The 15,642-nt window shown below is 38.0% G+C and overlaps 2 protein-coding genes across 2 annotated transcripts; both read right to left on the bottom strand.

Annotated features, from left to right (window-relative positions):
• Positions 1 to 445: 445 nt before the first annotated feature.
• Positions 446 to 988, bottom strand: LOC117471378 (ladderlectin-like). Its single transcript, XM_034116344.1, has one exon. The coding sequence runs from the start codon at positions 926 to 928 to the stop codon at positions 446 to 448; it is 483 nt and encodes a 160-aa protein (XP_033972235.1). The 5' UTR covers positions 929 to 988.
• An 11,149-nt stretch (positions 989 to 12,137) lies between these two features.
• LOC117471796 (lactose-binding lectin l-2-like) lies at positions 12,138 to 12,715 on the bottom strand. Its single transcript, XM_034117021.1, has one exon. The coding sequence runs from the start codon at positions 12,674 to 12,676 to the stop codon at positions 12,197 to 12,199; it is 480 nt and encodes a 159-aa protein (XP_033972912.1). The 5' UTR covers positions 12,677 to 12,715; the 3' UTR covers positions 12,138 to 12,196.
• Positions 12,716 to 15,642: the final 2,927 nt, after the last annotated feature.

Genomic DNA, 15,642 nt, shown 5'->3' with positions numbered 1-15,642 from the left:
TATTGAACAAAATAACACAAACAATAACCAAAGCAGGACTATACGGTCAACAGAAAAGAGCAAGTTCAGCCCGTTCGTCATCCACACACCAGGTGCCGTAAATACCTGACCACATCCATGTGATCATTGAATGATATACAACTGTGTGTAGTTAAAACAAATAAGTATAATACCAGGAATAATAAGCAACGGCTGAAATCTGTGGATCAAAATGTAATAATAATGCATCATCAACATTATTTACTAAATGTATTTATGATATTTTAAAAAAGGTGTAGAAATAATTCCTTTGATTAACCCCTGGAGCGACCAGTGTGAATATGGAACATTAATGAAAATAAAGGTTAGACAAAAGGACTTCTGTTCACACACATATACAAGTTTACATCTCTGTCTTTATTGTTATCATGTTAACAAAACAGGTGATCACGTAACATCTCAGCTGCTAAGGACAAGTTGTGCGAGATGCACAAACTGAGGGAAGAGTTGTTGAACAAGGCGCATCATTCCACTTCCCTCGAAAGTTGTTGACTACACAGTCTTCACCTCGTCCACTGTTGTTTGGTTCTCCTGTATGCCAAAATAAATAATTGGCTGCACACCCATCAGACCACATCCATCTTTCTTCTTTGGCGATGTCATGGAGTCCGATCCATGTCAATCCCTCAGCAGGGTCAGAGCGTTTGATCAGGAATTGGACAAAATTCTCTTCCGCTCTACTGTGGATAGACACCAGGTTGCCTCCCTGGGACACACAGTAGAGCTCTGCATCAGCCCAGGTCGTCTCTGTGTTGAAGTACTTGTAGCAGCGGCCGTTGAAGGAGAACCAGTAGGAGGGACAGGTGTCTTGCTGTTGATCCATTTGAGGGTCATCTGAAGAAGACACAGCACCCAGAGCCAGGCCCAACAGGAAGAGGAAAACCAGCATGATGATGATGTCACCGTCTCTGTCTGTTAAAGTTGCACTGAACCGTTGGAGAGGATGGAGATTGTGAAGCTTCAAGTGACAGGCTGCTTCTTATATATGTGTGGGAATGTGACGTCATTGTCACGTGACGTGATCACATGACCGGTGACCGGTAAAATGTAAGTTATAAAAGTTTTTCCGGCAGTTTCAGAAAACCTTTCTCTTGGCTGCACGCTCACCGTTATCTCCCTCAAGGTAGGACTCGCGGGTTTAAGGTGGTTTTATGGTCTTTTCAATTAACCTATGGAAGGGTCTCAGGTCAATTTGGATTTCATTAGGGCGAGGGCAAGATACGCTTAGACCAACTTAGCTGGTCAACCAGCCTGACCAGCTAAGTTGACCAGCCTGGCTGGTTTAGAGGGGTTTTGGACACTTTAGCTGGTGGCTGGTTTGGCTGGTTTAGCTGGTTTAGCTGGTGCACCAGCTAAACCAGCTAAACCAGCCAAACCAGCCACCAGCTAAACCAGCCATCATGGCCAGCATCCATCTATCACCAGTTTATGTTTAATAATAGTATTAAATATACCATGCTGGAAGCTTACCAGGATTCCAGGTGACCAGCATACATTGTTTAAATACTGGTATGATTATTTAAACTAGAGAACATAAATATATTACAAAGATTCATTGTGTCATGTATTCTGGTATCTACCAAAATAAAGACATTGTATAGTGTTCATAACAGTATTTTAATTTAATAAATAGCTAGTTAATATAATAAAATACACAGTAACAATACAAATAACAACCAACCTGCAAATCAACCTACACATCAAAATAAATATATTATCTAAAACGGGTGCATTTGATGAAAATAAAACTAATAAATAGAATTCAATATTTAAATGGTAACAGAAACAGTAACACTATGTATGATAAGAAAAAGGCAACAAATAAAGTGTTTTTTGTTTTTCCTTGTTCATGTCCATAATGTTTCCTGTTGTGTAGCGTCCAGCCTTTCCCAATCTGGCCTGCATCTCTGTCTGTTGAAGCCACTTCTTGAAGCAAACTGAAAATAAATGTACAGATATAAGTACACTGTAAAAAGAAAACTTGACATTTACGTTAACATTTGGGCTGCTGTGGTTGCCAGAACCGTTAAAGTATGGTAAAATACATTACAAGTTACAGTTGGTTGGCATAGACGTTACAGTCAACAATTGCTTATGGTGAATTACAATGGCAAAAAAAAATTGAGCTAGTGTACACGGTGCAGCTGTATTATCTGGGAAATAGAAGAATCGGATCAGGATTCGGTATTGGCAGACAATCAATATCAAATGAATCGGATCATTATTAGCATCAGCACTTGATCACCTTTGTCGACTTGCAGCCTAAATACAAAGATAACTCCACTCCTCTCCTACCACTCTTACCTCTAATGAGCCTTGGTAGAACTAGTGTCCGAGTCATAGCGTCCAGAACTGACTGAAGACATGTGGAACAGAGTCATTGGGTCCAGAACTGACTGAAGACATGTGGAACAGAGTCATTGGGTCCATAACTCACTGAAGACATGTGGAACAGAGTGATAGGGTCCAGAACTGACTGAAGACATGTGGAACAGAGTCATTGGGTCCAGAACTGACTGAAGACATGTGGAACAGAGTCATTGGGTCCAGAACTGACTGAAGACATGTGGAACAGAGTCATTGGGTCCAGAACTGACTGAAGACATGTGGAACAGAGTCATTGGGTCCAGAACTGACTGAAGACATGTGGAACAGAGTGATAGGGTCCAGAACTGACTGAAGACATGTGGAACAGAGTCATTGGGTCCAGAACTGACTGAAGACATGTGGAACAGAGTGATAGGGTCCAGAACTGACTGAAGACATGTGGAACAGAGTCATTGGGTCCAGAACTGACTGAAGACATGTGGAACAGAGTGATACAAAAGTTAACTTGACGTTATCTTACAAGTTACAAGTATGAGAGTTAAGTTTTGTTTAAAATTGTCAATGTAATGCCATTAGAGGTTTTGTGTTGAACATGAAGTTAGCTAACTGTAGCTCACCAAAGGTTAGCATGTTAAGCTGTACTTTCAACACAGTCTCACGGCATTTCGTGTTACAGTCACGAAATTAATCTATTGATTCGTGTTCACCAACACGATTTCGCCATTTTTTTCGTGTCACACAGAACGATTTTAAAAGCAATGTAAATAATAACAAATTAGAAGGAAAAAGACATTTAAAAAAATACAGATTTAAGTATTCTGACTCAGAACGATTTTAGAAGCAATGTATTTATATTGGTAGTATGTTTCGTGCCTGCACCAAATAATAACAAATTAGAAGGAAAAAAAGATGACATAAAATACAGATTTCAGTATTCTGAGGCTCTGAGCCCCATTTCTTTTCCTCACTGACGGCAAAAAAACTCAGACATTATACAATTTAAAATAAAAGGGATAGGGTTAGGCTTAGGGTAAGATATTGAGTAAGAACATGTTTTTATGAACCACACAGCTTCTGGTCTTCCAAGACCCGACCGGACAAAAAGATGTGTTGCAGACACGAAACATACTACCAATAGAAATACATTGCATTTAAAATCGTTCTGTGTGACACGAAAAAAAGGTGAAAATCGTGTTGGTGAACACGAATCAATAGATTAAATTAATTTCGTGACTAATAACACGAAATGCCGTGAGACTGGGTTGGTACTTTATGTGGCAGCTAGCTTAATACAAAGAGGATGCTTCATTGTAAACTTTTCTTACAAATGTGTGTTAATCTACCTGAAATTGTAGGGACAGTTTTAATGGACAGGGACACTACTTATCATGTTTATCTTTCACATGGACGTAAACGTACAAACCTAAAATGTACTCAACAGTACTATTTTCTGATAAACAAGACATTCATCCTCTCTGTTGTTTTAAAGGAAGACTAACGAAAGGAGGGCTTGAGCTATCAGATATAGTTAAGATTACAGAGTATAATATATATATATATATATAGAGCACTATTCAATATACCGTAGTACTTGCATAGAGTATAATCAGGCAGGCATGGCGTGAAACTCAAAAAGTGGCAGCATGGTTACAGACATGTTTATCATCACCTGCGTCTCAGATTTCAATGCAATTCATATAAAATTAATGGTTATTGTTTTTTGTTGGGAAACAAAAACAATCTAAATTATTCAAACATAAACCATTGGTTGATTGATCATCATTTTCAAAAAAAAGTCAAACTTCTTGGGTTTTTCCTTTGTGTGTTATTTGATTGAAGAGGTACTGGAAAATAACCGGGTGAAACAAAAGTGCCCACAATCCTTCTGTGTATTGACTAATGCAAACGGCCACACCCTGGACAACAGTATTACAAGTTTAAACTCCCGAAATAACCCAAAACTAGAGTATCAGCTTCAGTTCAAAGATCATGGAAAGGAAGGAGGGAAGGAGATAGAAATAGTGTTTATGGTAAATTGGCAGCATTTAGCAACTATTATCTTGTGTGTTCTTTAAAAAGACTACTGTTCTCTGTGCTTTTTTTTGTTTGTTTTTTCTGTCAATTGTTTTCTTGTGTGCAGATTGTGGGCAATATAATTGACTAAGTGTTTGTGTTACAGGTTCCTCTCCTCTCCCTCTGTGGGGGAACCTTGTCTGCTTTCAGTGTAGGGACTGCACGGTGTGACACTTTAAAAGGGTGAGTAAACTAACTCTCACTGTAATAATTTTGTAGAAGTTGTGCTTTGAGTAGTGCGTGCTTTTGTTCTCTTTTTGTCCCTCACAGTTAGCAGGCATTGTGACCGAGTGGACCAGACCTGCCCATCTGAGGAGGGGAAACCAGCAATGTAATAATGTCAATGATGTTCACCCTTTTACCCGTTGACTGCTGCTGAACATTGACATTTTAACATGTATATTTGTGAAATAAAGCTGCATTCTATTTGGTCATGAATGCCTCTGTCATTGTCCTTGTGAAGGGAAGCCCCACAATCTGCAAAACAACTTTAGATTTAGATTGAGGGTCCACAGGTTCCTCCATCCCCTTAACAGGAGTTGGTGTTGTCAGCTATTTAAAGGTGACCCCAGCCAAAGTTACCACACAACAGGCAGAGGAAGATACGCTTAGACCAACTTAGCTGGTCAACCAGCCTGACCAGCTAAGTTGACCAGCCTGGCTGGTTTAGAGGGGTTTTGGACACTTTAGCTGGTGGCTGGTTTGGCTGGTTTAGCTGGTTTAGCTGGTGCACCAGCTAAACCAGCTAAACCAGCCAAACCAGCCACCAGCTAAACCAGCCACCCTGGCCAGCATCCATCTATCACCAGTTTATGTTTAATAATAGTATTACATATACCATGCTGGAAGCTTACCAGGATTCCAGGTGACCAGCATACATTGTTTAAATACTGGTATGATTATTTAAACTAGAGAACATAAATATATTACAAAGATTCATTGTGTCATGTATTCTGGTATCTACCAAAATAAAGACATTGTATAGTGTTCATAACAGTATTTTAATTTAATAAATAGCAATAAATAGCTAGTTAATATAATAAAATACACAGTAACAATACAAATAACAACCAACCTGCAAATCAACCTACACATCAAAATAAATATATTATCTAAAACGGGTGCATTTGATGAAAATAAAACTAATAAATAGAATTCAATATTTAAATGGTAACACAAACAGTAACACTATGTATGATAAGAAAAAGGCAACAAATAAAGTGTTTTTTGTTTTTCCTTGTTCATGTCCATAATGTTTCCTGTTGTGTAGCGTCCAGCCTTTCCCAATCTGGCCTGCACTTCTGTCTGTTGAAGCCACTTCTTGAAGCAAACTGAAAAGAAATGTACAGATATAAGTACACTGTAAAAAGAAAACTTGACATTTACGTTAACATTTGGGCTGCTGTGGTTGCCAGAACCGTTAAAGTATGGTAAAATACATTACAAATGACAGTTGGTTGGCATAGACGTTACAGTCAACAATTGCTTATGGTGAATTACAATGGCAAAAACAAATAGAGCTAGTGTACACGGTGCAGCTGTATTATCTGGGAAATAGAAGAATCGGATCAGGATTCGGTATTGGCAGACAATCAATATCAAATGAATCGGATCATTATTAGCATCAGCAGTATGCAGACTTGCAGCCTAAATACAAAGATAACTCCACTCCTCTCCTACCACTCTTACCTCTAATGAGCCTTGGTAGAACTAGTGTCCGAGTCATAGGGTCCAGAACTGGTTGATTGATCATCATTTTAAAAAAAAAGTCAAACTTCTTAGGTTTTTCCTTTGTGTGTTATTTGATTGAAGAGGTACTGGAAAATAACCGGGTGAAACAAAAGTGCCCACAATCTTTCTGTGTATTGACTAATGCAAACGGACCACACCCTGGACAACAGTATTACAAGTTTAAACTCCCGAAATAACCCAAAACTAGAGTATCAGCTTCAGTTCAAAGATCATGGAAAGGAAGGAGGGAAGGAGATAGAAATAGTGTATATGGTAAATTGGCAGCATTTATATAGCACTTTTCTACTCTCGTGACCCCTCAAATGACTTTGACATAAGTCAAGCTGAACAGCAGGATACACACATTCATATAGTGCATGCACCTGCTAAGGGAGAACAAGATTCACACTCACACTGATCGCCATGCAATCAGGAGCAATTTAGGGTTCATTATCTTTGTCTCTTAGAGTTCAGGAGAGCCCAACAATGATGGAAATGAAGACTGTCCACACCAACTATGGTTTTGATCACACATGAAATGATTTCCATTATTATTCTTATCACTCAGTTTGTGCATCTGGCATAGCTTGTGTTTAGCAACTGAGATATGACATCGTATTGAACCAGGTCACTGTTCACCTGTTACTCTGTTAACATGCCTTTGGCCACAAGACACATATGTACACTTACTGTGTGTATGAAAGTCCTTTTTGTGATATATGCAACATAATGGTTCACTTTGTTAACAAGGAAACAATGCATTATTCATACACTTTGACAGCACATTTCACCTTTAAAGCCAGTCTCCTTAACTTTTGCTGAACAGCAGACAGTGCAGCCTCTAAGTTATAGAAAAGTGCTGAATGTTTCAAATGTAGCAAGTAATTCAGCATCAGGGTACAAGGCTTTGCTGGTGTAACCGTAAGAAAGTCAAAAGAGTCAGTCTGGATTGCAGAATTCTTTAAAATGAGGCACATCATTTCTCTTTATTCTGAGAAAGTCTAATTTTAAAGATGCTTTTTGTTAAACCTATTCAGCAATTGTTGGTCAGCAAGATCTCCTAAATCAGAGCTGTGGTCTGTTCCTATTCAGTGTCATAGAAAGGCCATGTACCCTGTACATTATGCCCACACATCAAAATACATCTCTGCTCACTGTTATTAGAGCATTCGTATTGTACTATCTTCCTGATTGTATTGTTTATAGTTTATATTTGTGTTCATGTGCCATGTTTAGAGCTTTAGTAAAGTGCAAGTGCGTTTTCAGAAGGGAATGCGTGTGTGGTTTGGAGCTACATGCTGTAATGTAAAAGTACCTGTTGTGCCGTGTGGCCACTGGAGGGCAGCAGAGGAGCAAGTCAGTGCGACGATCAGTTGTGAATGAAAATAAACATGAGACACAAAGCAATAAGTCTCCCTGCCTGAAATGAAAACTTTACAAGCTTATGGTCTTTTTGCCTAATGTTCATCTTCATTTTGCACAAGCTGGGAATTATTTGTGGTAATGTGGTGTCTCAATTCAATGTTTACAAAGCTTTAAGTGTGATGGGCAGCTTGGTCTTCACTTGCTAGAAAGCGTTTTAAAATCAGACCATTATCCCTCCCGACCAACATCTTCTGGAGATTGTAAAGAACATTTGTTTTTGTCTGGCAATGTTTAGCACTGCCAACATTTCATTTAATATCATTTACTCCTTGTCAAAAATGTATAGAAGGTTTAGTGCAACATCTCCAGGTTAGCAGGTAGTCTGTTTTTGCTTATGTTAAGGTGTGGTTGTGTTTAGTGTAGCCAAGTTCAGTTAACCAATAATATATTAGGCCAACAGTGAAAACACCCTCTCTGATGCATATGTGGTAACTGTGGCTGGGGTCACCTTTAAATAGCTGACAACACCAACTCCTGTTGAGGGGATGGAGGAACCTGTGGACCCTCAATCTAAATCCAAAGTTGTTTTGCAGATGTTGGGGCTTCCCTTCACAAGGACAATGACAGAGGCATTCATGACCAAATAGAATGCAGCTTTATTTCACAAATATAAATGTTAAAATGTCAATGTTCAGCAGCAGTCAACGGGTAAAAGGGTGAACATATACTTTACACTATTACATTGCTGGTTTCCCCTCCTCAGATGGGCAGGTCTGGTCCACTAGGTCACAATGCCTGCTAACTGTGAGGGACAAAAAGAGAACAAATGCACGCACTACTCAAATCACAACTTCTACAAAATGATTACAGTGAGAGTAGTTTACTCACCCTTTTAAAGTGTCACACGGTGCAGTCCCTACCCCCAGAGGGAGAGGAGACTGTAACACAAACACTTAGTCAATTATATTGCCCACAATCTGCACACAAGAAAGCTATTGACAGAAAATAAAAATAAAAAAGCACTAGAAATCAGTAGTCTTTTTAAAAAACACACAAGATAATAGTTGCCAGCTCAAACACCAATTCAATATAACATTAAAAGAGGGTTAAAAACCAGGCACACTTTTACAGAGTAATAGATCCTCCTTGCTCAATCCAGGAGGGGAAACGGTCATACTCAGCTCTATGGATTAAACACAGATGTTATAAATAATAATAAAAGCCAGAGCCGGCCCAACCCAATAAGCGACATAAACGGCTGCTTAGGGCCCCGCAGCCACTGGGCTAGCAAAAAATGAAAAAAATAAAATAAAATAATCTCAGTACACCGTCGCCGTGATAAGTATGTTTAATTAATTGTGTTAATATGCCAGATTGCCTACTCTCAAAGTCATGTTTTATATTATTGACTCAATAATATAATACATTAACCGTGCTTTACCTGAACCTCATCATGACACTAGAGAGGACGGCAGGATTGTAATTTCCCGTGTTCAGTGAAAGCAACAGAGGCAAGACACCAGACCAACCAGAGAGTTGAATGGAAATAAACATCTGTCTTATCGGCTGATAGGTACCTATCCTGTGAGCTGTGGCAATGTTTAAAATAAACTGTCAGTCGGACTCAGAGTTTTTGAAGATGGACATAAGAAAATTTTTTCTTAAAAAATACGACAATTCTCAAGTTGTGGCTCACACAACAACCGCAGAGCCACCACTTGAGCCAGGTAAACAAGGTTTGTAAATGTCAGTAAACTTCCAAGTTATGCGAACATGTAAGCAAAGCATAAATTACAGCTAAGTTGACATTACTTTGAATCGCGGGGGTAAGCTAAACCGTTAGCAAGTAGCTATATCTAGCCAGATATATGAAATAAACACTTTGTCATACAATCTAAATGTTATGTTTTTTAGCGTTACCTGGTGATTTCAAAGACAGCTCTCTGGGAAATGTTGACTTACTGTTCGACATGAAGCTAGAAGCTACCTTACAGTACACAGTTGATCCTGAGTCCTGTCAGTTAAAGTTTTCATAGTTAGCTTAGCTATGCATCCATCAACCTAGCACTGAAATATATGGATGTTATGTGACAGTATTTCTGAGAAAAAGTCAGAAAAATGGTGGCATAGTTGCCACTGCTTTACGTGTCGACAGCATGTTTGAACGTATTTGCAGCAGTAAATGTGGCTGTTTGGCCACTGACGTTGCCATAACAACACATGAATTTAAATGTGCAACCTCTTTTAGTGACAGATTTTTGCATGAAATCATAATTTTTCTGAATGATATTCCTATTGAAAGCTAGTTTATATGTGAACATTATGAGATGGACAGCCAGAGAGAATAAATGAAAAACAGTTATGAAATACTATATGACAAAACAATAGTACAGTTTAAAAGGGGAGTGATTTGTAAAATATCCATAAAGAAAAATCTGTTTACAGTTCTGTTTCATATGGGTGTTGAGAGATGTATCCATAGATCTCTTAATTTTGCTCTCAAAGTGCACCAGATTGATGCTTTTAACTTCAATATTTAAAAACAAAAAAATAGGTCCACGGTGTTTACATGCTTATTTATACAATATGTGTGCTTATGCTTACATCATAAGACAAAAGTTGGTTCCGTGTTGTGTGTAGTGAGAACGCGCTAGAGTGAGGGGGGCCCGGGCCCCCAAGCCAAAGCTCGCGTAGGGCCCCCCAAAGTCTCGGGGCGGCCCTGAGCAGGATGAAGGGTTGGTTGTCGTTAGAGTTTATCTGCAGCCTTGGTTAGGATAGAGACTCTGCAGGAGACAAGTGACTGGCTGCCTCCTTTTATATGCATCAGGGAGGGGGTTTTCTCTGTAGGTCTAATATTATTGGTCAACTGAACTTGGCAAACACTATTCACAACCACACCTTAACATAAGCAAAAAAAGACTGCCTGCTCACCTGGAGATGTCGTACTAAACCTACGTTTTTAACAAGACTAAATGAAGATATTAAAAAACAAAGTGCACTGTCAAAGAGTGCCAGAAAATATGTAATGTTCTCTAACTATACCCAGGAGATGTTGGTGAGGTGAGATGATGGTCTGTTTTTGAAAGATACTCTTTAATGCAAAAGAGACTAAGCCGCCCACACTAAAGATTTCTTAAAAGTTGGTCTTCACTTTTAGATCCTCTTGGACTTTTGGGACATGCATTTATTCTTCTTTGGCATCTCCACACATCCTTAGTGAGGCAATATTTAAAAAGTGTATAATGTGTTTGAGTGTTTATTGCTCCAGTCCTGCCAGCTGCCTCTGTTTCATACACTCAATTCAAACTTTATTCTTCTCTTTCTCTTAACAGAGGGATTTCTTTTTCATAGGTGATTGGTAAATGCTGATGTTCCTGTACATTAAAAGACCTTCACATAAGATATGTAGAGTACTTGAGAATGCAGCAGCTGTTACACCTGTGCTGTTCCAATACTTATCTGATACACGGACGGAAACATACATGGAAACATGTCGCAATAGTTTGAATGAACCCAAACAAGCAGGTGAAAAACTCTATAGAATAAAAAAGTATGTATGTTATAACAGTTTTGTTAGACAATTATTTCAGTATTAAATTGTGTTTACAAAATGAAGATTAAATATATTTTACATAATGTGAACATTACCACATATAATTCCCAAATTAGACTAAATTAATGTTGATGAATTTTCCTTTGTACTTTATCTGTTTTTATTCTGAGCTATTTATGTGCAATACATATTTATACCCCTTCACAATTATTATTATTATTATTATTTCTGGCTGCTGTCCCTTATAGCTGGACAATTCAACTTCTCTAATAAATCTGTAAATAACTGTGAAATATATACTTCCACCTGTAATACTTTCACCTGGCTGCTATCTCATAACTGTTACTGGTACAGGATGTGTATTTTGTAAATTGTGTAATTTCTACTGTATCTTTAATATTTGTATGCATGCTTCCTAGTTATTATGAAGCTATCTTTGGCTCTTAACTTGCTGTAACAATGTACATTTCCACTCTGTGGGACGAATAAAGGTATTGTGATGGTTGCCATAAATGTCTTCATTAATGCTTATGTGAAAAGCATCTATAGTTATACTTGGCCTGGTTATGTCATCTTGATGTAGGAAAGATTAATATACTTAACATGTATATCATTGTTGTGGTGAAAGGTGAGTGGTGACAGTATGATAGGAAATGACAACGCTTACCCCATGTATATTTAAACATATATATATTATAAGGATTGTTTTATACTTTTTCCTTTATTTATTTATATTGTTTTTGTTCTTCCCGTTTTGTCATTAGTTGTTAGTTATTATTTTGAATGTAATGATTTATTTTAATTTTATTTACTATAATTTTCATTTCTTTTTAATTATGTCTTTGTTCTGTGGGTTGATTCCCTTGAAAACCAATACAAAATGTAATTACAAAGAAAAATGCACATATTTATACACACACACTTTTATATGTTTTCATTCATTTAAGTTTGAGATCATTTTGAATCAAATTACCTGTGTAAATGTATAACATACATTTAGCCCTAACGTACATTTGTGTCTTTATTGTGGTCCAAAGCATGTTAAGTTAACAGAGTAACAGTTTTACAGTGACCTGGTTCAATCAGACAAATGTAACATCTCAGTTGCTAAGGACAAGTTATGCGAGATGCACAAATTGAGGAAATAGTTTTAGAACATGGGAAATCATTCCATTTATGATAGTTGAAGTGGCCACAGTCTTCAATTCCTTGATAGTTGTTCGGCTCTCCTGAACTCCAAGAGAAAAACTTGGCTGCACACCCATCAGACCACATCCAGCTTCCCTCCTTCTGGGTGTCACTGAGTCCGATCCAGGTCCATCCCCCAGAAGGGTTGTAGTTCTTGATCAGTGATTTGACGAAATTATCTTCCCCTTGACTGTGGATAGACACCAGGTTGGCTCCCTCTGACACACAGTGGAACTCTGCATCAGCCCAGGTAAAATGTGTGGCGATGTACTTGTAGCAGCGATTGTTGAAGGAGTACCAGAACATGGGACAGCTGCCACGCTCAAGCTTCACTTGAAGGTCATCTGAAGGAGACACAGCACCCAGAGCCAGACCCAACAGGAAGAGGAACAACAGCATGATGATGTCTCTCCATCACAGGAGCAGGGTGAAGTGTTGGTTGTCGGTTGAGTTTATTTGAAGCGTTTGATGGGATAGAGACTCTGAAGGAGACAGATGACTGGCTGCTTTTTTATATGCATCAGGGAGGGTGTTTTCACTGTTGGCATAATATTATTGGTCAACTGAACTTGGCATACTCTGTCAGTTTTACACAACCACACAGTATCTGGACATCAGCTAAAAAAAAATGAACGGCTCAGCTGGCGAAAGACTAACCAGCACATCACACTAAAGAAATGTTCAAAAGTGGGTCCGCACTTTGAAATCCTCCTTTCTGAATGTTCTGTTGTTAGAGATTTATCTAAAAATACATTACTTTGCTGTGCATGTGAGAAATTATGAAGAACACTTTTGTTAAAATAATTGATCCTGCATTGTACATTACTCTCCACAGGGCCTCAGTGAGACAATATTTAAAGTGTGTTTATATGTATGTCTCTCAATCACAACAGTGTTATTTCATTTTCATTAGTGAGTGTGTCATAAATCTTGATGTGTGTTCATTAAAAATATTCCAAATGCTAGATACAGTAGGTACTGCTGGGACTTCAACAGCTGTTACACCTGTGCTGTTCCCATACTTATCTAATACACTGAGAGTGACGTGGACAAAAGGCATGGCAACAAACACTTTAAAATATCAACAGGAACAAGCAGGTGATAATTGTGTATAATAAAAAGTATCCATGTTGTTACTGTTCACTGTATCGCTAATTATTTGAATATTACCTTTGTAGTTGCACAATGAACATGAAAAGGAATAATTAATTTATAACATCATTTTAAAACATTTTATTTAGGACACCACATTACTAGAGTGACTTCTCAACTTAGGCTAAATGAATGTTGATAAAATGACCTTCGCACATCCCGTCGACTTTCCTCATTTAATAAATTACATTTGCTCAAAAAATGAGTTTCGTCCCTGTTCATTTGAACTTAAAGTTAAAAAGAAGATAAATACTTTTCATTTCAAACCATTTCTGCTTTATTATCCTATATATTCCACAGAGCTCAGTGAGACGGTATTTAAAGTATTTTTGTTATCTTCATCTCTCTATTAACAGATTTCATTTTCAATTGTGAGTTATTTGATAAAAGTTGAGGTTAGTATTCATCACGACTCACATGTTAGATGTGTAGTGTACGGTTGTCTGGAACTGTTGTTACACCTGTGCTGTTCCCACATTTATCTGATACACAGAGACTGAAAAATACATGGAGACATGTTGTAATAGTTTGAATCAACACAAACAAGCAAGTGAAATACAGCATCTGTGGAATGAAAGATGTCCCTGTTTTTACTGTTTTGCTAAGTCTTTGAATATTACATTTGTACTTGCATGATGAATATTAAATGAATGTTGTATTATTACATAATGTGAACACATTTAGTGTGAGCCACAACAATACCAGAGTGACTTCCCAACTTAGGCTAAATCAGTGGTTCTCAAAGTGGTAATTAAATAATTAATTAATTTAAAAAAGTATTGATTCGAAAATAATATGATACAGTACAGTACTATTACGTCTGGGTCTCTGTGTTTCATTAAAGCTTGTCTCTGTGTGTGTGTGGAACGAGCCATTTTGTGTGCGCAAGCGAGAGAGAGAGAGAGCGCACCGGTACCGGTGATCGTTGTTGTTAGCTTCTGGTGCTAACGAGCTACGCTAACGGATATAAGGAGTTTTTTCAACAACAAAGTGGAGGAGAGTCCTCTCCTGTCAGACTGAGAGACTCAGTGAGCTAAAGGACTCTCTCAGTGTTTAGATAGTTAACTTTAGTCTAAGTTATCTCAGTGGGTCTCAAACGTTTTGGTCACCATTAATGTAAACAATTATTTCCGAGGCACACGTTTATATGATCATTATAGTTATAAAAAAATAAGAGAATAAATGAAAAACAGGTATGAAATACTATATGACAGTAAAACAAGAATAAAGTTTAAAAGGGTGATTTGTAAAATATCCATAAAGAAAAAGTCAATCTGTTTACAGTTCTGTTTCATATGGGTGTTGAGAGAGGTATCCATAGATCTCTTCATGTTGCTCTCAAAGTGCATCAGATTGATGCATTTAACTTCAATATTTAAAAAGAAATCTTCCCGGGGGAGTTTGCCACCGGACCCCCCTACGTGAGGTCCACACACCACCTATAAAAATAGCACTTTACCCCTGCTTACACCTATATGCCGTGAGCTGATTATCGAGCCTTCATTGTAACAGTCGCGGGTACATTGTGTATTTGCGCGGGGATTGTTGCAGTAGAAAATTCAACTGTAGCAACCGGTACATTAATGGGAAACCCTAAATGTTTGAGCACCCTCTATGAAACGTCAAGCTACCCCACAGCACCCCCAAAATAAATCTCTGGCGCCGCCACTGAGCCTGACTATTTGTATTGGGGGGGCCCGACTTTTTTATTTCTCCAAAGGGGGGGCCTGACAGAAAAAGTTTGAGAACCACTGGGCTAAATGAATGTTGATCAAATTACCTTTGAACATTTCTAACTTTATTTCAGAGCTCTACTGTATTTACACGGAACAAGTAAAAACCTAACTTTAGCAGTCAGACCATTTTTGATTCCCTGCTCATTACAGCATTTAACACCAGAGGACAGAGACACTGACCTGCTCCTCTACTGCTCTCAAGTGAAAACAAAACATATAGAACGTTGGCACCTGAGCTTTAATCATCTCAAAAAAACATAAACAAATTAATAAATTAAGTAATTTGATACATTTGATAACACAATCATTCTGTTTGACTAACAATGACCAGTGGAGCATGTGTGCATCATGTAAAGTTTTATAGTAAACATTTCTAACAGAAGGGCTTTCTATGAGCTGACCACAGCTCTGATTTATTAGATCTAGCGTTCCAACAACCACTGACTTTGCTGAACAAAAATGAGACTATGGATCTTT

This window comes from Trematomus bernacchii, unplaced genomic scaffold (genome assembly GCF_902827165.1).
Source record: "Trematomus bernacchii unplaced genomic scaffold, fTreBer1.1, whole genome shotgun sequence".
NCBI classification, from domain to species: domain Eukaryota; kingdom Metazoa; phylum Chordata; class Actinopteri; order Perciformes; family Nototheniidae; genus Trematomus; species Trematomus bernacchii.
Note: the sequence above shows the minus strand (reverse complement) of the source record. Positions and strands in the feature narration are given on the sequence as shown.

Coding starts and splice junctions, on each gene's coding strand:
- LOC117471378 (XM_034116344.1), bottom strand. CDS start 928: ATGCTGGTTTTCCTCTTCCTGTTGGGCCTGGCTCTGGGTGCTGTGTCT.
- LOC117471796 (XM_034117021.1), bottom strand. CDS start 12,676: ATGCTGTTGTTCCTCTTCCTGTTGGGTCTGGCTCTGGGTGCTGTGTCT.